At 45.5% G+C, this 21,914-nt stretch overlaps 8 protein-coding genes across 8 annotated transcripts in view; 6 read left to right on the forward strand and 2 right to left on the reverse strand.

The window, feature by feature from the left end:
* The window catches only part of PAAG_12407 (hypothetical protein), a gene marked incomplete at both ends in the record, with an annotated part of 1,414 nt that extends 964 nt beyond the window's left edge, over window positions 1–450 (forward strand). The window contains one exon of the mRNA XM_015847900.1: window positions 35–450. Within this exon, the coding sequence (XP_015702472.1) occupies window positions 35–450 (416 nt within the window). The remainder of the gene's footprint in view (window positions 1–34) is intronic.
* Window positions 451–2,879: 2,429 nt separating this feature from the next.
* Window positions 2,880–3,282, forward strand: PAAG_12408 (hypothetical protein; the record flags this gene model as incomplete). Its single annotated transcript, XM_015847901.1, has 2 exons — window positions 2,880–2,904; window positions 3,011–3,282. 2 exons carry the CDS (start codon window positions 2,880–2,882, stop codon window positions 3,280–3,282), a joined length of 297 nt encoding a protein of 98 aa, XP_015702473.1.
* A 912-nt stretch (window positions 3,283–4,194) lies between these two features.
* On the forward strand, window positions 4,195–4,734 carry PAAG_12409 (hypothetical protein; the record flags this gene model as incomplete). The annotated part of the gene is made up of 2 exons (XM_015847902.1): window positions 4,195–4,285; window positions 4,589–4,734. The coding sequence occupies 2 exons, from the start codon at window positions 4,195–4,197 to the stop codon at window positions 4,732–4,734; spliced, it is 237 nt and encodes a 78-aa protein (XP_015702474.1).
* Window positions 4,735–4,778: 44 nt separating this feature from the next.
* Window positions 4,779–5,063, forward strand: PAAG_12410 (hypothetical protein; the record flags this gene model as incomplete). The annotated part of the gene is made up of 1 exon (XM_015847903.1): window positions 4,779–5,063. One exon carries the CDS (start codon window positions 4,779–4,781, stop codon window positions 5,061–5,063), a length of 285 nt encoding a protein of 94 aa, XP_015702475.1.
* A 3,335-nt stretch (window positions 5,064–8,398) lies between these two features.
* Window positions 8,399–10,006, forward strand: PAAG_07711 (hypothetical protein; the record flags this gene model as incomplete). The annotated part of the gene is made up of 1 exon (XM_002790366.2): window positions 8,399–10,006. One exon carries the CDS (start codon window positions 8,399–8,401, stop codon window positions 10,004–10,006), a length of 1,608 nt encoding a protein of 535 aa, XP_002790412.2.
* Window positions 10,007–12,020: 2,014 nt separating this feature from the next.
* PAAG_07712 (surfeit locus protein) lies at window positions 12,021–13,430 on the reverse strand (the record flags this gene model as incomplete). Its single annotated transcript, XM_002790367.1, has 5 exons — window positions 12,021–12,093; window positions 12,195–12,259; window positions 12,346–12,839; window positions 12,967–13,079; window positions 13,264–13,430. The coding sequence occupies 5 exons, from the start codon at window positions 13,428–13,430 to the stop codon at window positions 12,021–12,023; spliced, it is 912 nt and encodes a 303-aa protein (XP_002790413.1).
* Window positions 13,431–15,929: 2,499 nt separating this feature from the next.
* PAAG_07713 (hypothetical protein) lies at window positions 15,930–17,168 on the reverse strand (the record flags this gene model as incomplete). Its single annotated transcript, XM_002790368.1, has 1 exon — window positions 15,930–17,168. The coding sequence occupies one exon, from the start codon at window positions 17,166–17,168 to the stop codon at window positions 15,930–15,932; it is 1,239 nt and encodes a 412-aa protein (XP_002790414.1).
* Window positions 17,169–19,491: 2,323 nt separating this feature from the next.
* On the forward strand, window positions 19,492–21,530 carry PAAG_07714 (inosine-uridine preferring nucleoside hydrolase; the record flags this gene model as incomplete). Its single annotated transcript, XM_015846306.1, has 6 exons — window positions 19,492–19,530; window positions 19,663–19,856; window positions 20,045–20,214; window positions 20,312–20,346; window positions 20,444–20,749; window positions 20,835–21,530. 6 exons carry the CDS (start codon window positions 19,492–19,494, stop codon window positions 21,528–21,530), a joined length of 1,440 nt encoding a protein of 479 aa, XP_015700700.1.
* Between the last annotated feature and the right edge of the window lie 384 nt (window positions 21,531–21,914).

Raw genomic sequence — 21,914 nt, forward strand, 5'->3', positions numbered from 1 at the left:
GCTATGCAAGCTGCTCGGAGCGCTTTTTCGCAAGCGCCCCCACCTATACCACAAACAGCTGCTCCATCCGCGCCTCCACCACCACCCCCAACATCATCCCTTCCCTCATTATCATCGGCGCGAACATCGTCCTTACTGTCGACTCCCTTCACTTCACGTCCATCCTCCTACGCAGACCAACATCAAGCACCTCAACAGCAACAGCAAACTGTCCACTCATTACTGGACCCAAGTAACTACACGCTCACAAATGGCGGTCCATCACCACGACCTAATTCCCAAGCTAATTCCACCAGAAATTCTTCTCAACGAGTTCTCATAGAGGATTCGAGATTCAAATTCCAAAACGAGTCACTATTTCCGAAACCCAGGGAGTTCCGTGGTGGCCAGAAACTGTATAGAGCTGGTAGGGGCAGTAGCGTTCCGTTGGATCTTTCGGCGCTGAGTTGAAACATACCCCTTTCAATCCTACACATATATGTACACATTCAGCTAAATTTGACTCGAGATTGTTGTTCGCCTTTCCTTTCCCCCTTTTTTTTTATGTGGTGAATACTAGCACTGGTTATGAACAGTTCAAGAGCTGGATGGATGCTCCAAAGGGAAAAACCATGGAAAGGATATGCGTCTGGAATCAGCCAATTTCATCAGACTCCGGGCTGGATCTTCCAACCTCTTTTTCCCCCATTTTGTCTGGCATCCTCTAGAATATTGCTTTGAGTCTTTGATTATGAACTTACTGGTGTATTGTTGGGAGCACTGGTAACTTCTCCATTTTCTGATTCTTTTTGTTTGGTTTTAGCTTGGTTTTAACTTGTTTTCTAGGTATGGAGGGGTTTCATTGTCTGCGTTTTTGCATATATTCTATTTCAGTTTAGGAATGTTTTAGGTAAAATATATAATTAGGGGTTCGTTATCGCGAGGAGGTCTTCAGTCCACCCGAAACACATATCCCTCCCAAGTAGGGTCGATTATTTTTTCGGCCATATTTCCTGGACACTGACCACCGACTGGAATAATGTTGCTCGTGAAACCAAACTTGACAACAATCTCTAGGTTTGAAAAACGGTGTGGGGCCCCTTACCATTCTCTATCCTCCATTATTTTGGATCTCGAGAATCTCATTTTCAGAATGCTACTAGCTTATTGTTTTCACCGGGAAGACTCTTTGTTCAGCGCAGATTGATCATTTCCTGTTGAGAATTCGGAATAAATTAATTCCATCCTCAGTTCGCCATTCCTCAACTAATGAATAAGTTAACTAGTAACGTAATTCTCCACCAAAGCGAGCACCCACTAGCTAGATTTTAACTCAAATTATCTACAACTCAACAACCACCAATTAAATCAAATTAAATGGCACTAGGTTTAGGGCATCCAGATCTTCTATGCCCATGGGAACTGCAATTGCTGCACCGTGGTGGAGCCGTGATCATACTGCAGGCTCGGGGGCTGCAGGCTCGGGGGGTTGAATGACGGGCTGTTCAACAGGCTCAGCTGCTGGAATGAGACCCTGAGCTTCATTCCTAGTTAGACCTCCTTCACATTGAGTCCTGTGTGTAGACCTTTTGCATATTTTCTTCTCTCTCTCTCATTCGCAGTAAATATATCCTTCTATTGCTTCTTCATTCTCATGGCATTGACCATCCCGTATTCGCATGCCATAATACTTTGATCAAGGCCTTCAACTAACCCATGAGGTTGACCCTGACTCATTAGATTCTTGACCTTATTCGGCTGCTTCTACAGTTGCTGTGGATTACTAGGTGTTTGAAACATTCAAGATGATGAAGAGGTGTTAGCAGGGGGTAGGGGTTTAGAGTTGAGAATATCTAGCTGCTGGATAACCCGATCAGGTTCAAATGAGGCTATTCCAGTAGTCCTAAAGCTGCTTTGAATTTCTGAGCTGTAAAGGCTTCTGTACGCACTTGCAGAAGAAACGTCTAGAAAATCTCCTTTATAATAAGATTGAATCCAAACCAAATTCACTACTCAACAAAACCTCTATATGCTCCTTTTAAAACTGCAAAAACACTCACATCTAAAAACTACAAGACATGTAATGAATGTGCTGACATGCAGAAAAAAAAAATTCTAGTCTCTTTGCAAATATGATCAAATTTGAAAGTAAGATGGCTGCCGTGTCCATCTAGAATAAAAAGTATATATATGCCAACCCTGCGTGGATCTGCACTGGAATAAACAACCTAGTAAGTCATTTGACTCCTATCTCATCCATTCAACAAGACTATACTCTTCAGCCTGAGTCAATCTCTGTGAATTTGTGTGTAAAATTCACCTATGCAGTTCAGTCGTTGAGTTTATGAATAATAATTGAGTGAGGAACCTCATATAAACACACAGCTTCAGAAACTGAGGATATTTCCTGCATTTTAACAGCATTTATCATGAGCTCAAGTCTTCCCTCCCTCTCAGGAGAATTTGAAGCCTTTTTATTGCGAATTGGTGTCATAATTGTGTGTTGAAGTGGATGAGTTAGATAATTGAAATAATTTAAATTGGCTGTTCGCTGGTGGGGAATTAACGTAGCTCCTTGGCTTGTATTATCTAATCAACAGAACTGTGCCGAGCCCGAATTGAAAAGATGAGATCAATTACTCCAAACAAAACCACATAATATCTGAGCGCGAACAATATTACCTTTTACAGACTTACCAGCGAATCTTTCTTACATAATATCTCCATATTCTTGCTACATCCTTGTTTCTGGTGGACCTTTCTCAATTGTTCCGTCATTCCCATTCAACCTCCCTAACCCGGGGGAAGTGGGAGAGGGAGAGAATCTCAGTCGACTGTTCTGCCCCGATCCTGTTCAATTTAAGAGAGACGGGGTTCCAATTTGGGTTGCTACCGAAATCATGTCTCTCCAATCCTACATAAACAGTTGATAGCCCCCCATTGATATCCGCACTCATATCCGCAATGGCTAGCTGCCAAACCTACCCTTGAAAACTAGAGCTAACGTATATACCCTCTCTACCCACAACAGAAAAGGTCCTCATCCTCACCGTAGACGGTCGCACACTTATTGGCACCCTCCTTTCCACCGATCAACTCACAAATCTCGTCCTGTCACAAACAGTGGAACGTATAATACGAACCCCCGATGACCCAGAACCCAGCTCGCAGGTCGAACATGGCCTGTATCTGATACGTGGCGATAACGTCGTCATCTGCGGAGAAGTCGATGAGGAAATTGACAGTGGCATTGACTGGTCCAAGGTTAAGGGTGAAATGGTTAAGAGCACGAAGCATATCTAAGAGTGGAGACCCCTGATTCATGCCTTTCTTTTCTTTTCTTTTCTTTTCTTTTTTTTTTTTTTTATTTAAAGTGGTGACCGCTTTTCCATTTTACCCCGCGTCCGCTGATTATACGGGGTATGCTGCGTCTATTTCACCCCTATTTTCTGGTTCCCCCAGAACAGCGCTATGGTTCTGTGTGCAGGGAGAGATGATAATACGTAGGATGACATATATTATGGAACGGGCTTGGCTTCATCACGGGGGAAACAGGAAAGCAAAGGGAGGTGTCCAAGGACAGAATCGAGGCATGGGATGCAAAAGGAAAGGTACTGTACATGGAAACGGTCTTGATTCATCAGGAGGAGAAGGGATTGAAACTTTGAACCATTATATTGTACACCCCGCCGGCAATGGTAAGAGGAAATAATTGTGTGGACAGTTTTTTCTACAACCAATTCCGGCCGATTGGGGCTCTCGAGTAACATGATCTTGATAAGGTGTGGTGAGGTGTGTATAACTGGTCGAGGGAGTCGAGTGCTTTTACCTGCAATGTGGAGGACTGGGATGAGCATGGCATAGTTTTCTTTCTCGGGTTTCTTGCTGGACTGTGTGACTGTGTGTATGTCAGCCTCGCCCGGGCACCAAGCTGGAGACAAATTTATCCCGATCCGCGCCAGCCAGCCAGCCAACCCTCTGTTCACACTAAGTATACCTCAAACCGATGAACCGGAGCACGATGCAAGTTTGAGGTTGGGTGAGTGGGTGAACGACCGCCTCAGCGAGAAGATATGTTGGCAGATAAGAAGTTATCTCTCATCAACTTGATTCTTGGGTTGGCCTGAGGTGGAGATTGTGCATAGATTTGTTTTGCTGCATTCGTATCTTATTTTTATACTGCGTACCTAGGCATGATATGCGTAACATGTTACTATGGCTCTATCGATTCACCTTTCGAAGGGAACCGCAATACACGCTCACCATCGTCTTTCATCAGAGACTTCCACTCATCTCATAAGCGCACGTATGTATATTCCATGACGTAGCATCCCAAAACAGCAACATGCTGTGTTTCCTTTCTCCATATCCAGAACAATTTCCCACGGCAATAGCTTGCAAAGTACAATATATGGCTCATATGGTTGACAGAGCAGGGGAGGGGGGGAAAGGGGGATCCTTACGTTTACTCCGTAAAACTCTCCTAGTTAGGAAATTTCAAAAGTGAAACCTCAAATTTTATCTCAAAGCCGGGGGGGGCGAGGCGTGTTATAAATAGCTGATGCTGATGATGGATAGGCAGTTGACCTTGGTAGAGGCCTTTAGACAGGACTGTCCCAGACATCAATGCAACCTGGACACTCGACATATCTGGATAATGTGCGATGTAGCGGGCGCGGTTTGGAAAGAAGCGGAACGAATTTGGCGCAAGCTGGGTTCAGAGTGTCCCATGATAATCCCAACAAACATCAATGAGATGATAGCCCACCTAAGCTGCTTAACAGCAGCGAGGGGGAGCGATGGCTAACACCACTCTTTCGAATGGCTGGTTGGGTGATCTGAAAGCCTATCTATCCCACTCCTTCAACCAAGGACACCAATACTGGAATCCAACGGCCGCGAAAACAGTATATCGCGACATGATCAGACGACGAATTCTAACGGATAGATCAATAAGCATCTTAGCACTTCTACGGACAGGAAATAGTGAGAGATTCAGGCAAACCTGGGGTCAAGATGCACTGACACTCCCTATTCTGAAGGGACCGCTGTGCCTAATGCAAGACCCTCTGAATGATCAATAAACAGAGCAGATGGTGAAGACGAGACAGTCAGGCCACCCAGCCATGCAAAAGGGTGAGCAACTGAGCTAGCATGCCCAAGGGGGAGCGGTGAGCAGCGGCTCAACTCCCTGACCAGCGCCCGGTGGGTGAAAGCACACCTCCCCCCGGGATTCAGGCTGAACGTAGAAAGCTGGCACCTATCAAGGTGTAGCCCTCTAAAAAGCACGAATCCCTAAATATAAACAACGCCTCGCTGGTATAAATAGCTGATGCAAGATTAATATCTTTCCCAAGCCGACTTAAAATAATGACAGAGGCATTGTCACAGGGTTCCTAGGCGATTATGCATGCAAGGGGGAAAAAAAATGTATCGACGAGAGGCTAGTTAAACTATATTGTCGGACCCTGTCCGTCCCGTGACCTATTCTCCACTGTCTAGTTGTTCTCGTAGCAACCTTTGCAATCAATCAAGCTTGCCATTCGGTCAGTATTAAGTATATTTATTAGTCTTGTCGATAATCTCTGTATTTATTAAGATTTTAAGATTTTATATTTATACACTTTTTATTTTGCATCATTTGTGAAGATATTATTATTAATTATTTATTAATAAAGTAGTAATAAATTTAGTTATAGCAACTATTATAGTTAATTTTATTATTTATAACAAATACAAAAGATAAAGAATTTCTCATACTTGGAGAAATTATATTTATTTTTATTTAAACTTTATTATTATACTATTTTTTTTAAAAAAATATTATTTATATTTTATGGACTTTTTAGCAGAGTTACTTTTAGCATTTTTCTCTAATTATAAAAGTTTTAAAAGCTTTTGAAAGTAATTCAATAATTATTTTCATTCGGAGAATGAAAATATAAATTACTTTGCTATTAATCTCAAAATCTAAATATTTTATAAAAATAAGAAAGAAAAGATATATGGACTAAGCTATAACCTGTCGGATGATTAATTTTTGGATTGGACGAGAGACTATATAGCTAAACTATATGCAATAGAGCGGCGGCCAGACAACAGTTAATTCATACTGTCCGTCATAAAAAAAGCAGCTGTTCCTATTCTCATCGTCATCATCATCATCATCATCATCATCAGCGATTGAGTGCGAAATACTCTTCACAGGATTGATGTCTGCATCCACCTGTCCTTCTCCACCCCCACTGGTCAGCCAATCGTACATTCAAATGAGATGAGATTTGTGTGAGAAGCGAATGTAATACGATCTGTAGGTGGAAATTCAGTCATATTGAACGTAAATCCAGCTCGGCCAGCAAATGAAATAGAGGGGGAACTGTACCTAGTACCCAATGTTTAGCTGAAATTTGAGATGGGGGGGCAACCTAACCTTGGAACTCAATGAGGGATGGATTATTGGGAACTTTGGTAATCAGAAAATATGTGTAATGCAGTGAATATTTAGATGAAAGGCGCAGTCGCCAAAGGTTCTCTCTTTATTACTCTGGCTTCCCAGTTACGCCAGGTCCATTCATGTTCGACTGATCATGCGCCTCTCTCTTGACAAAAGGTATACGGAATGGCGTGTTCGATGACAAACAGCCAAAGATAGAAAGAAACGGAAAGTGTAGTTATAGATTATATTTTCCAGTATCCGATTTATCTCAGAGCTGCGATCTAGTCGTGGAATAGAAGAATTTTAAAACGATACATCGAAGAAAGCGGTCCTATAGTTACCCCACATCAAACCCCCTCATCAGATAGAGAATAATAGGTTGGACAATGGAATGATGATACCTGGTTGATCGGATCCCCCCGAGAAGGGAGGACGTGAGGTTCGGGTAATGAAAGTTGCTGAAAAAGACTCTTGAGTTCAAGAGGAATGGTCCAGATTGCAACGTGTGGATCACCTGCATACGTCATACCGAATTCTTTTGGAAACGAATGACCGGCACAGGGGGATCAAGATACAGCGAGAATTTTAGAGAATATGTAAAAGATGTATATACACATTTTGTCCCACTGTAACCGGTATGGGAGATATAGAAATGACAAGCCACTCGACTGTGCGGAGTACGTACTCTGTAGCGAGGGAATAGACAAAACCCGGGTGACTTCTTCTCAACGGCAATTTCCCAGCTAAGATACAATTTGAGAATGATATCATGCAGTTTTATTTCCATTACGTATTCCAGACGAAGAAGCAGAAGAAGGAAAATAAGAGAAACTTAAGCCAAATTAAAATTAAAAATAAAAATCGCCTCAAAGTCAATATCATGGTGAGACTGTGATCTAGGCCAGAAACTTGGGACCTAACGTTTCACCTCGCTCTAGCCTCATTGTCTGGCATCTGCCGCAGCTTGTGAGAGCGTCAGTGCCGTGCTTTGGTTTAGAGATTGGGTGATGGACCTCGAAAGTGGGAAAAGTGGAAAAGGTGGAAAAGTGGAATAGTTAAAATGCGGGAGAGAGTTTTGGGCGCTGTTCTCTATCTCCTTGCTCCGTCTCTTCTCTTCCCTTCAGGAGAAGGTTCTGTCCCCGATAAATAATAGTTCTGTTGCCTCTTCTCGGTCTGGGTCAAAAAGTTTCTGGGTAGGATTTTCAAAGGTTGAATATTCCCCAACTTACCTGTTAAAAATTAATTTGTAAGAATATTCCTATTTACCAACTACATACACCAACACCCATTCATGTCTATTAACTCCACCTCTCTTCCCCCATCCCTGTCAACACCCTGGACCCGCCAATGGACCCCCATCTCCCTAGGTATTGTCAATTGACCGGAGGCGTCTATACTCACATCCTTAAATCTTCATCTTCGTCTTCACCTTCAGTGTTGCGCCGCCTTCACCGGTAGAAAGCCCCCCCCCCCCCCCCCTGACTGAGCATACTGGCCGCGGTAAGCAACATTATTTGCTGTGGATAAAGGATTGCTCTTATTATTATTATTATTAGGTATGCCGTTCCCACACTACTCTCCTTATTTACTACTGTGATTCATAGTCCTGGTAACCGCGTGCGACTCTGGTGGCAGGTAGTAGTCCACCCAACCCAAGTCAGTGCCTTGCCTGGTACCACCCCCCGCCTCCTCAATTCCCATATCACCTCTTCTTTCATACAACAACACCCTGGCTAATGTCAGTCGTTCCATCAGCGTCCGATTTAGGAGACGTCTCCTCCAGACCCCATGGTTACCGCTTTATACCCAGCAACGAAATATCTGACCGTATCGTAGCATCCCGCCAATGTGCTCCGTATCACAATCCGCGTCCATCCCAGATCCGTTCTACCACTTGTCAGCATTCGACCATTCCTCACATCTTTAAACCCACGGACAGACGAAAAGAGAGAAGGGGGAAGAAGAGATCAGGAGGAGAAGATCATGTGGCTGTTCAGGGGTGCCCAATCCGCTGTTTTCTACTATGCAGCCTGCACCCCCTGCGCTGCCTCAATCCATCGGAGGAGACGAAGAAAGGATGCTGCGCGAACTCATCGTGAACCTCCTCCCTCGCCAAACGGCGACATCATAACTGACCAACCCCCAATTGTCTTCCACCAACCATTCCCCTTCAGCACAAATTCATACTGGGACGAAGAGATCGGCCTGGGCCCTGGCCCTCCTGCGAAACGAGCCGGGCGCAGGAACCTTCACAATCTCAACAACACTCTCCACAACCACAATCACAACAAGGCCGGCCGTACGGGAAGCCAAAGGGGGGGGAACCTCACCCCAAAGCCAGAAGCAAAACCCAAAGCTAAAGCGAAAGCTAGCCCTCAAAATGCCCCCGGTAGTTCCTTAGCTGAGGCGGTGACGGGCGTTCTGGAGGACTTGGTACCCTCTTCAAGGAAAGATAAGGAGCCCCTCATGAACCAGCTTGGAGATCGTTGGAATCGAATACGCTACCAAAGGGAAGACGAGGTGCTATGGGGTCGCAAAGAAGTTAAGGGGTCTTCTGTCGGATTGTCTGGTCGTGGGAGAGCGGATACTGGTAATTCTACCAAGTACTACGTAGCCCGGAATCCGGACGTTAACGATTTGCACCCACCAATTGTTTGTGGGCCGACTAGCAGGGCGGAAACAAGGTGGATGTTGCAACCTCCCCCCAGCGCCAAAGTGATGGCTGGTAAAGTCCGATCAAGTCTCTCTGTTCACGATGGGCGACATGGAATCCGGGAGAAGGTCGCTGGTATTAAGTATAATTATGTAGATGGTACCTCCCCTCGAGCTGACGAAGAGGAGGAACAGGAGGATAGGGTATCGACCCCTGCTCGAAGGAGACCAAAACGGAGATCAATTGAAGCGCACCTTGACGGTACTTTCGACGGCACACAGAACTGGCCAAACCCAACCCAGCCCAATATTTCCCCAACGGCTAGAAGACGTGTCAAACCACCTCCCCTACTCGTCGCGACAGATAACTTCTATGCACTCTCGCCAACCTCCCCAGACGATGTCGTCCTCCTCCCTCCACGTCCAGTATTTGCTCCAGGAACTAGCGCTAGTTACTCCCTTGATTGTGACCGCCAAATATCCTCACCAGATGACCATAGACGAAGCCGTTCTCCATCGATCAACTCCCGTTCGAACTCACCGTCTCCGAATTATCCTCAGCACTCCCACAAACAAAATAGCGATAGTGGTAATAACAACACCTCTACACCATCCGATAAGCCCTCCCTAGAAACCTGGCATTGGCCATGGCAATCCGTCGGTGAAGAACACTCTCAATCCCGACCGGCCTCAAAGGCAACGGCTGATAGCGGGAAAGCATTCTCCATTCAACAGCAACAACATCAACAGCAGCAGCAGCAGCAGCACGATCTAAAGCTCCACACGGCTTGGCCATCTTCAACTGTCGATATCGATCTTAAACATACCGAACATGTGCGCACCGTACATGTTGAAGTCAGAAATCCCAAAACGGCTTTTTTTGATGATGATGAGACGCCACGTAGCGTTCGTCCTTGGCGATGGAGTATGGATGTCTGATTGCCATAACGTGTTTAGTGCTGTATGATGATTGTCTGATAAAATGGGGTGCTGATGAAGATTGATGAATACGAAACGTGTACATGAACATGAACACAACGACCAAATCCCATCCAGTTTTCTCACCCTGCTCCAACCACCGCCCGCCTTTCCCGTTTCTTAAATGTCATAGCCGCTAATTGTTCGGGAGGAAATATTTTTATTCTCTATTTTTTTACCTACCTGTTCCCTCTCGGGTCATGTTCACACCATCACCACCACCATACCAACTCATCAACCTATTCAATCCAGCACGGCTCTCAATCCTACAAGTTCCATTGCTGGTTGGCCATACTCACCGCATCTATTTTCACCCAGTGTTTAGAAGCAAGGACCAGAAAAAAAAAAAAAAATTCCACCTGTGGAACTGTCAGACCCTAGATCAAGATCAAGATCCTACACCGAGCCGAGTTTCTTGATACGTCAAGTCTTCAGTCTTCTATCCATCATACGTGCACTCCTCTATGCTCCCGCATTTCGACTGCACTGCACCACGAACACCTGCAGCAATCACATACCTTGCTTGGGTAGAATCCCAATGCTAGCTCTGTACAGATAGTGAATTGGAGTATACTAAAATAGAAAAATACAAAAACTTCAAAAATTAGCTTTTCCAATTTTTCTCTATCTCTCTCTTGCCTCTAGGTCATGTGACATCACAAACCTATCCCACTTAACTCCAACTCTGTGATGGTTGTAACATCAGGCACATAAGATACAGACAGACGCAAAGAAGGTTCCCCACGCCAATCATCTTCCCACGAAAACACTTTCCCCTTATATCTTATTCCTTTTTTTTAACTTCTTTTGTTAAGAATTAAAAAGTTAAAGAAAAATCAAAAGTAGTGGAAGACGGGAAGACATTAATTTACGCTTAGTTAATAATAAAAATTACTAAGAAGCCCGGTTTCCTTTTAGCACAAGGACGGGATCTCGGGACCCCGGGAAGTTTTGGATCTGAGCAAGCCACAAGGGTCCTTGAAGTTTTAATTGAGTTAAGTGTTGCTCCGCCAGATCTAGAGGAATGGATTTTCCCCACTGGCAAGGTTCCAAGGTTCTAATGTTAAAAAAGCCAAAAAAGGGCAAATCAATAAATAAACAAAGCTCGTCATGGAAAAGAATACAGTGCAAGAAATAAATTGAAGATCGCACGTTCATCTATCTCATGTTCCTTAGTTATTCACCAGCTAATACTAGCTAAATGAAGCTAGAAAAAGTGTTGAAATTCTAGATTCGAAGCAAATCCCTCATAAAAAAAAGTGTTAAGACAAATACACATATAGCGACACGAATACCACGACGAAAAGAAACGAATGATAAAATGCCTGGATAGAAATTGCTTCCAATGAGGCTGCAAACATGATGCGCAGGAATACATATTTTAAAGCAAAAACAACCCAATTAAGAAAAAAAAAAATAGATTTTTGTTACGTAGGTACGTAGAGATATGAAGGGACAAGGAAAGAGGAACAAGAGGGAAACACAACATCTCCTCGGGGGCCCTGGAACAAACCGTAAGGCGTAAGGTGAAAAGCAATGTTATGAGAAAGTAACAAGGACCGGCAGAGAAGCAGAGGCGGTATGAGGGAGGCTAAAAACTGAATGGATAGGTGGTCTGGAATATTCAAGATTCAAGAAGAAAAAAGGGAAAACGATTAACTTTATTTGAGACTTTTGCCTAAGGAAAATAGAAAACGAAAAGAGGAGAGAAAAAGAAAGGGTAAACTGCAGAGAATTTCCTGATAAATTCGAGGGAAAATGGCAAGGGTTTTTAGGGTAATGTAGAAAGTTTCCCTTTTCTGGAAATTTTGACTCGCGAACATCCTTTTCGCTAGGCTTGAAATTTGTACCTTTTGCTCCTGGTCCTCTTTCTGCACTTGAACCGCCCTGATTTTTAATTGGGCGGGGCCTCCGCGGGGGAAAGGGCATTTCATGCGAGGAAAACTGACAGAATCAAAAATTGAAGACAGATGATTCAATACACCTTCTTCTTCTCGTCTACGCTGAATTGACCCGGTCCCATGTTGACGAGGAGAAGAAGACCGCCGCTGGAAGTCATGTCAGTATAGGTTGGTGCTTCATATGCAAAGATTGTGCATATATAAAAAGCGCAGGTGGTTCCATAAAGTGAAGACGGGAAGAAACTTACACAATGGAGAGGATTTGGAAAAAGTCGTATTTAGCGAAGTCCTTGTGTGGGTGTTTGGCATGCAGCTAAGGAAAGGGAAGAAAGATCAGCTATCCACATCCCATACTGTACTTGAAACAGGTAATGTTGGGGAAAGGCTCAAATCACATACCGTCCAGAAGTTGTTGACCAGCAGGTTGAAGATGCTCAATATCACAACCAAGATGATAGCACTCCACTTCGCCTTGAATCCAACAACAACCATGAGACACGCCACCAACCCAAACAGGCTAACAAGGACTCTCCAGAAACTCCAATCGCCAGCGAATACAAATCCAATGAACAGAAAGATCAGCAACACACGTCCTGCAAACTGGATGTACATTTTCCGGTCCTTCTCGTCGATTTGTGGAAGACCAGCGGGGACAAATTTCTTGCGCACCCAGGAGTCTGAAAGCACCATAAGAAGACCTCCAATGACACTGAGGTTGCGGAGGAAGAAGGTCAGGTCGAAGATGAGGCCGTATCCAAGGGCCTGTGCGACGACAACGCTGAGGAGACCGGCGACAGCGTATTCACTATGTTTCCGTGCGATCACCAGCACCGAACATGAAACCATTGCGACGATGTTTAGGATGAGGAAGATGTGTGTTATGCCCCATGGAACTGTGAAGCATTTGATTGGTTAGAAGAAGAAGGGGGAAGGGAAAAGGTGGTATTAAGAGCCAATGGCCTCCTAAAGGGAAAGATATAGGAGGAGCTCTCCTGTATATAGAAAGGGGGTGAAACGTACTGCTCCTGAATTCTCTTAAATAGGTGAGCTGATCGCTCCATTGAGTGAAGATGCGTAAGGTATCCTCAAGGAAAGTGACGACAATCAAAAAGCGGCCGATGGCTGGTAGATATCTGTATGTCCAGGTGCATTTTAACAACATATATGATTAGCCCCTTTAATTTTTCCCCATTCAGCGCTTACTGCGGGATTGATTGGAGATTGGTAAAGAAGAAGCGGGAGGAATGGGAAAACATGGAGAAGGATGCCCATAGCGGGAGTGCAAGCGACTGGTCTGGGGTCTGGGCGAAAACATACGGTTTGACGGGGTCAGAGATCGTGTCTAGCCAATCCTCAATCTTGCTTGTTTGTTCCCGGATCGCATCGAGCGGACTTGGATCGCTGGTAGCGTCTACTCTTCCAGAGCCTCCAAAGGGATTCTGATTTCCCAGATTGTAGCCCGCTGTGCCACGGATTTGCGCCATGGTGGCCAAGAGGGCTGGCTGGGGTGGGGGGGTGGAGGAGTGAACAAGTGGCCGGAACACGGGCGCCGCAGAAGGCGGGGGGGATAATAAGAGGAGAGGATTGTTGGAGATGCAAGTATTGGCTACGGGATGGCGGGCGGAGTACGATCCAGACGATGAACGATGGGGAGGCGTATCGGGAGGGGAAGAGGACGAAGACGAGGGAGATCGCAATGGCAAAGACACGGGGCGTGAGGACACAGGGTGAGGGGGGAGCAGCAGGAGGAATTATATATAAGGCAGGGAAGGGAGCTGGTCAGCAGTCAGCGAGGAGTCAAGTACAGGCCACGATGCGGAAGGCACAGCATGCCCAGAAGCGGAATGGTTGCCAAGGAGCGCTTCGGCATTGGGCAAAGCTTAGATAATCCGGCAGTCACATGACGACGATCTCTCCGAAAGCGGATAATTTAGCGAAACGGAAAGGGCAGGCAGGCGCGATAGCTTCCCTCAGCACGCAGCGTGTTATGACTGCGCAGTATGGGACGGCAAAGGGGGGCGGGGCGGGGCGGGGCGGGGGTTCTGGAGGACATATAAGAAAAGCCAAATGAAGGGACTGCCCTTCTTTCTTGACCTCAGATTCCCAACAACCCCCCCCCCTTCCCCCCCCCCCCCCTTCCCCGGCCAAAGGGATTTAAATAGTCATGGAATAGGGACGAAAATTAGCCGGCTAGCGATATATAACTACTCTCTCTATGTAAGGCTACCCTAACTCTGGCTGTGGTAAGTAAATAACCCAGTTAGCTTTCCGGGGAGCATGAAGCGTAAATTTTGAGCAATTTCAACGCCCAAACAGGAGTCAGTCTTGGGGGTTTTCCCTCAAAAGCCGTTTCCTGACACTCGAAAAGTCTCGAGGCATCAAGCTTCCCTTCCCCTCATTTCTATCCGAGTCAACCACAGGAACCAACGGGTACCTACCAAGGAAGAGGTGGAGTCTATAAGTTATAATCCACTCATGCCCTCTGACTCCACTACAACTGCTAATAATAGCGTTCCGTGGAGATCCTAGCTGGCTAGTTTTTCGTGGCGTTGGTGTTTGGTTGAGCCGGGCATCAAGCCTTCAGCCGTCGCTTGGTGCGACGTGCCAACCAACCACACTTCAGGATAACCCGAACAAGCAGCGTTCTCAACATCCACAATTGTGGTCATTGATGTTTTTAGGGGCAGGTCTTATTCAGGTTACTGCGGACGCATACACCATCTCGCCGACAAGATATATATGTGTTTCTGAACGTTTATAGAGTTGACATGGAAGATAAAACGAGTTTGATAACGAAATGAAACTGGAGTTAACATACAAAAATGGAAATAGACGGAGAACTACAAGAACATAGAAAGAAAGGATATGAAAAAAAAAAAAAAAAAAAAAAAAAAAAAAAAAAAAAACACTCGACGAAGTTGACGCTGTTCAAGAATACACTCGGGAAAGTGCTCAAATCTCCCTCTCTCCATCTTTGCAGGTTGTTTCATAACAGGAGAGCAAAACTAAGGAGACAGGAAATATTAACTCTGACAAGCAGAGTATAGTGTGGACTTGAAGAATGAATACAACTATAATTATGATTTTGTGCTTAAATTGTACAACCTGAAAGGGGAAGGGAAGAGACGACAACATACACATAGTTAAATAACAAACATTAGAAAACTAAGCAGTACCTGAGACCACTCTTGAATATGTTGAGGTACAACACTGAAATCGAAATAGGGGTACAATCTGAACCTTTCTTCTGGCTTAAAATAGTACAATTGAAAAGGTGAGGTGGGAACAGCAGCAGACAAAGAGGGGGAAAACACAAAAAAGCAGAAAAGATAATTGTAGACAGGTATGGATGTATACAGGCTTAAGCAGCAGGAAATAAATCTAGCTTTGCTCCGATATTAGGAGAGGTCATTATCGGGAAAAAAAAAAAAAAAAAAAAAAAAAAATTGTGCTGCAGGACGAAAACGACTGGCCACTTCTCGAACATTTCGGGGAGTATTGTTAAACGGCTGCCTTCTCCGGTCTGTCGAGGGATGAATGGTCAAGTAGATGTGCGAATACGGGAGTTGTATGTTCATCATGTGGGTGAGAGCTCCTGATAGATCGTCCCAGGGTCCAGATATATATATATATATATAGCATGACAATCAATGACGAAAAGAAAAGAGAAAAGAAAGGTTTTAAAAAAAGGAAGAAAATCAAGGAATGAGAGAAATACAAGGAAAACCATACCGACCCAGGAAGCAAAAAACAAGAAAAGAAATAAGAAATACAAAAGAGCAACATGCAGTTAGAAGTGGTTAAAAGCAGAGGTTTAGAACACGACCCTAACGCCATAGCCACTGGAATAGGGGAATCAGTAGCAAAGTGCTGTGAAAAAAACACGTTCCAAGGAAAAAAAAATTTAAAAATGGGGTAATAAAGAGAACTGTAGTGCTAATGTAGACGGAGAGTATGTATGGTTTTGCGCCGCTCCGATTTTATCAAGGATCCCAATCAGAGTCCAGTGGGTGGCCTTTGCCGCTGAACGCCTCGAAATGTTCCTCAACAGCGGGGGCTGTCGCTGTCGTTGGGGCTATTGATGGCTCGGAATCTTTAGCAGCGAGGAAGTCCGAACTGCTCGCCTCACTGACGCTTTCAGGTCGCTTTGAGCCATTCTTCCGCTCCTTTTTGCGACTGGATACTGTCGTCCACTCATTTTCGCTCAGTATAATACGCATCTGCTCTTCCTCAGAAGGGAGATTATTGGTCCAGTTATCCATATAGGAGGACGGCCTCGAGTTGTCGGATGATGCTTCGAGTTTGTCCGCGGGTTGAGGGGTTGGATCGAAGGTATCCAGAAGGGCGGTGGGAGGTGGGATCGTAGGCTTGGAGATACCGTTAGTTTGGTCGTTGGTTTGGTTGCTGAGGGTACCGTTTCGCCAGGCATTCGTTGTAGGAGGTTTAGCTTTCGCAGCCTCACGTCGTTCATGTTCTCGGGCACCGTGGAGCTGTTTTTCAAGCTGAATGCGACGCTCCTTCTCTGCTTCTTGCACCATCATCTTTCTATTTTCATTCTTGAGCCTTCGTTGGCGCTGTTTCTTCGTCTCCCCAGTATCTTGCGTCTTTTGCTTTTTCTTCGGAGCCTGCTCCTGCTGAGGAGTGATTACCAAACGGAAACAGGATAGCCCGCCTGGCCCAGCCTCGAGCATATCGGAGACATCACCTGCCACTGGCCGAGCAGGGTTGACAACAGGTGAATTCATAATGGAAAGATCATCATCAGCATCTGCCCCTGTGGAGGATGAGGTACATGTGGATAGTTCGGTAGCATCCTTGTTGTCAGACTCATCTCCGCTGGCACTGATTTTCTTAGTGCGGATCTCCTTGGATTTGCTGTTGGTATGGGGGAGCTTGGCGCCCTCTTTCGCCTTAGCGAGCTGCCTTGCAAACTCCTTATTATCCATCCTCTCATCTGGGAGCTCCTCTCCTGGAGGAGCAACGACCTTTGGTTTTTCATGGACCTGCTCTAAGGGTCTTGAAGGTGGGTTAGGAGTACCACTGCTGCTGGTATTGTGCTTTGCTTTCCGCTTTGCCTTTTTGGTTGCAGACCCATTCTCGTGTCTTTCAGGGGCAGGTTTGAAAAATGCGGGCCCGGCTCTAGGTCGAGAACTGGTTCTATAGTACCAGAAGAAGCCGCTACTAACAAAGAGTAAAATAGCCCAGTTCAAAAGGGGATCCATGTTGGTTGTGCTAGTAAAACCCCAAGAACTGTCAACTTATCTAGAAACATTAACAAGGACATAAATCACGAATGGGAAAAAGACACGTACTTGTGCGGCGTTACTTTTTCTCAAAGGTAGGTAGAAGATGTTATTGAAATTTGGACAGGATAACCAGGGTCCAGACCCTGTCCAGGGTTAAACAAAATATGGAGGTATGGGTTGCTTTCTCAACGGCTTCCGCAAAGTTGACAGAAACTCTGTGGTTTAGCGTATGGAAACTGAGTTTGACAAGTCTTCTTCTGAACGAGATTTTCCAGCGGTTTTAGAGCCGATGTAGTAGCTTAACCAAGGTGACTGAGTTGCGACCGGTTCAAAAACAACACCGTCGTAAATGCTAGGAGGTGCGGAATCGAGTGGTCGAGTCTCGGCTTGAAAGTAGTTATATGTTGCGGGGAAAAGGGGCCTCAAACTCAGGACGGATGTTAAGTGGCCGCCAACGTTAAGATAAGCAAGGGGGCCAGTGTGGAGAGCAATGTCGGGACCAGCCTTTTTGGGGGCTGATGTGGTGATGATTGATTATAAGATGGGCAGGATGGAAAGTTGGGGGGAAGAGAGGAGAGGAATGGGATGGCGAGGCGGAAATGGTTAGGACTTGGTTTGTCAGGTGGGCGACATCATTGCCGACGAGATAGAGTTCAGGGCATACAAAGTCAAAACGAGCCACAACCGTGGATGAGCAGGTATAGAATAGCGTTCGATGATAGGGGAGAAGTGACGAATGGACTAAGGAAATGACCGTAAAGGAGTGACAGCAAGAGAAGAATCAGAGACCGAGCGAGATGGAGATGGCAATGAAAGAGAGCACAGATGCGGGACGTATGAAAGGTCGAAGGCGATGATGGGTTAACGGGGGCTCTGTCGATGTCTGATTAAGTAATGAGGCCAGCTTTCCACAAAACAACAACAGCACGCAGTAATGGTCGTTGGTATTACTATTGTTATTTACCGTATGTGGCGTATATTCACTGCCACTTTCACCCACCAGGACCAGGGAGTTGGAATACAGTACAGTACAGTACAGTACAGTACAGTACAGTACAGTACATACATGCACTCGGGTACATAAAGGTTCAACGTTGGGAGGCGCAGAGGAATTAAGCAACCCCGTTTGCCCCCTTTAAGACTCAGGGAGTTACAAGATATCCCATGGGCGGTTCGTACCCAGGGATCCAGGAAGGCTATGTGCAATTATCTCGATAGATGAAACTCCGCTGCGTACCGATATCACGGATTCTCGTCCCAAGGACATCCGGTTTGTCTTTTAAACTGGTTTTTAAAAGGAGAGCAGTCCAATCTGCGGATGCATAGTAATTATTTTATGTATGTGACACACTGGAATTTAACTACAGTCGAGGAACCAGGGGTGCCTCGTGTCTCTCGCGTTCTTTTTGCATTTCCCCACACTGTTGCAGCTTGCTCCGGTTGGTTCGATGTACTACAGAATTCCATTTCACAGGTCTCCGGTTGGTCTCTACGTGAGACGAAAAAGGCAAAGAACTGGGGAGAGAGCATTAAGATCTGGCCGCCGGCAGGATTCCATTATTCTGTTGATTTTCTGTATGCTGCCCAAATCCTCCTCCCGGAGCCACCCCACTCTGGGTATGTAAATACCAAGGTACATACATGGGTATCTACCTCTTTAATTGCCCCATGTATTCATCCAAACCATGGATAAAATATATCCATTTTTAACTGTTTGCAAACAGTGCTATTCTAGGTATAGTTAATCCAATCAACGGTTATAACTATTTATAATACCCTTATAAAGCATTTGGCTTTGCTTCGGTGGAATTAACGCTAATTTTACCACCTTGCCTGGTTTGGATAACTTTATTGCCTCATGGGAGGTACCAAATAACATGTGGGGAATGTTAATGTATATGAGCTGTTATAGTAGAGTATCTCCCAAGTACCTCTTGTTTCGTCTAGGTTTATTGGCAGCCGCCCAGTGCAATGAGTTGTGGAATTGCCTCCTTTGGCGCTAAACCAAAATAAGCAATGGGGCCATCTATCTTGGTAAATATGCTTTTCCATCCCAGAGAAACTTATTACACCTCACAGCCTAGCTGTACTGTAATTTACAGTGTGCCAGTCATGGCCTTACCCGGTACGCACATTGAACCCAATCTCCTGGCAAATCGAGACTCGTGGCTTTCATGTTGATCGTTTTTCCGGCTCGCTATTAATAGTGTGTAATATAACTAACTAGTTATCGAACTATATACTCTCTTGTGTTGGGTTCGCATAAATAATAACCCATATCGGTATTCCTGATATGATCATGGCACCCACGAGCAGTGTAATTATCGATACTGATCCTGTGAGATGAAAAATAGCCCCTTTGCTTCTGTGTTTGAATTCTTGCACTGTGTTGCTGTTCGAGACCCGATGTCAATGCCTGTTCAAATTGTGCTCTTCTGAACAGAGAATTTCGATCTGTATCACACAAAAGAGTAATAATCATGGCTATCCCCCATCGGAGACCAGATTTTTCGCAAGTGCCAAAGACAATAATCCCGTTCTTATTAATAATGCTCAACAGGGAGTCGATGACATCCTTGCCTTGCTGCTGGCACTGTCATCTCGATCAGATGAGATCGAGGTCCAGCTGATATCTCTGACCTTCGGGAACATCGATGTTCGTAGGTGCGTGTGCTTGCCTCCTACCTACCGACGATAGGAGGAGTATGCCGGACCATACTGCTACCCTATGCATCACTACTACTGTGGGATATATGGCACATTTGTCGATACCATACATTATTTGTCTTCATCATACTCTATACGTTCGAATGCTGATTACTTTGGCAAAATGTGATATCCGCCTCACATAGCTGTCTTCGAAATGTGGCCTCCATGTTTCATACCATCGAGAGGGAGATGAAATGGCGTCGTGAGAATGGGAAACCGGAAGGTTTCGATGCCCTGAAAGCGTATAAGCCCACAGTAGCTGTTGGGGCTGACTGTCCGCTTGACGATGAGTTGATGATGGCTGATTATTTTCGTGAGTTCTTGTCTCTTTGACGTTAGGTTGTTGTGCATTCAAGGCTGCTGCCATTCCGCTTGGGGAAAAGCGAATCATTCATTGATTGGTTGATTAGATGGACGTGATGGACTGGGTAATATTCATTTCAGCGTACAGAACCCTTCCCCCAAGACTTGCGAAACAAATTAATCATTGCTACGTATTGAGAGGTGATATCCGATGGAAAATCCCATCGAAATTCCAACAGCACCCGCATTTGACTCCGCAGCAGACATGGGAATCACTATTCTTCTCCTCCACAGAGAATAATACGGTTGCATCTCCTGCAGAATCTGCACTGGATCCTTCCCAACACTCTTTATTCATCGCTTCAACAAAACCTGCCCACCAGGAAATCCTGAGGGTCCTTAAAGAGAACGATCCGGACACGATCACGATTGTAGCCGTTGGCCCTCTTACCAACCTTGCCCTGGCCGCAGCAGAGGACCCAGAGACATTCCTACGAACAAAGGAAGTAGTGGTTATGGGAGGAACAATTGACATGCCCGGAAACGTACGTCTAAAAGACTAGGAATAGAGCAAACCTTGAACCGCCGACATCATCTCCAAAATACTTAACTCTATCCAAATCACAATAGGTAACCCCCGTCGCCGAATTCAACACATTTGCCGACGCCGCTGCCGCGGCGCGCGTATTCGCCCTGACGTCCACATCACCCCAATCAACCATGCCACCCAAAAGGCCTACATCCTCACCACACCTTCCCGACTACCCTGCCCAACTAAGCAAACAACTAACCCTCAAGCTCTTTCCGCTTGATATTACCCTCCCCCACGACGTTACCCGCGGCCAATTCCGCGCCAAAATCTCACCCATCATGGCTGCCGGCTCCCCGCTAGCCGAATGGCTCTCCATCATCCTCGCTCACAGCTTTGCCACTCTCGACGCCATGTACCCTGGCCACGATGAGGATAATGCTGCCCTGAGTCTACATGATCCGCTGTGCATTTGGTATGCGCTTACGAGAGAAGCGATTTCGATATCTACGTCTCTTTCCTCGACGGGGCAGCAACAGCAGCGTCGGGAGCCGTGCTGGCAACTAACGGCTAGTTCACCTGAGGATATACGTGTTGAGACGATGGGCCAGTGGACGCGAGGGATGTGCGTGGTTGATCGACGAAATCGAAAGAGATTTGATGATGCTGATCTTACTACGATAAGTGATCATGGACATTGGTTGAGGAATAGTGTTGGGAATCGAGTGCAGAGGATGGCAGCGTCGCCGGGCACGAAGGTCTTTTGGGAGTTTTTGTTGGATAGGATTTTTAGGTAAGAGGTTTTAGGTTTCATTTTTATATTTTTATATACTTTTCATACCTCTTGGTTGTAGATTTGAAAATGGTATGCAAGTACAGACATCCAATGAGGAGATACGGAGGAGTTGGCTGGATATATTCTACGCTTTTCTTTTGCTCAGGGTGAAAAGAGATATTCTATCGAGCGTATCATATCAACTCACCAATCTTGCCGCGAAACACAATCTCTCGCAACATAGCCATGACGCTGGAGAGGGGCACATGTCCAGTGGATACAGTTTTCTGTAATGAAAACAACTATTACACGAGCGTGGGTTCCATCAACTGGAGGAAATTGAGAGACAGGAATCTTGACCCTGTGAGTGGGATCGGACCACGTGATGAAATCTGCCTCCAACCTT

Source organism: Paracoccidioides lutzii (assembly GCF_000150705.2).
Source record: "Paracoccidioides lutzii Pb01 unplaced genomic scaffold supercont2.25, whole genome shotgun sequence".
NCBI classification, from domain to species: domain Eukaryota; kingdom Fungi; phylum Ascomycota; class Eurotiomycetes; order Onygenales; family Ajellomycetaceae; genus Paracoccidioides; species Paracoccidioides lutzii.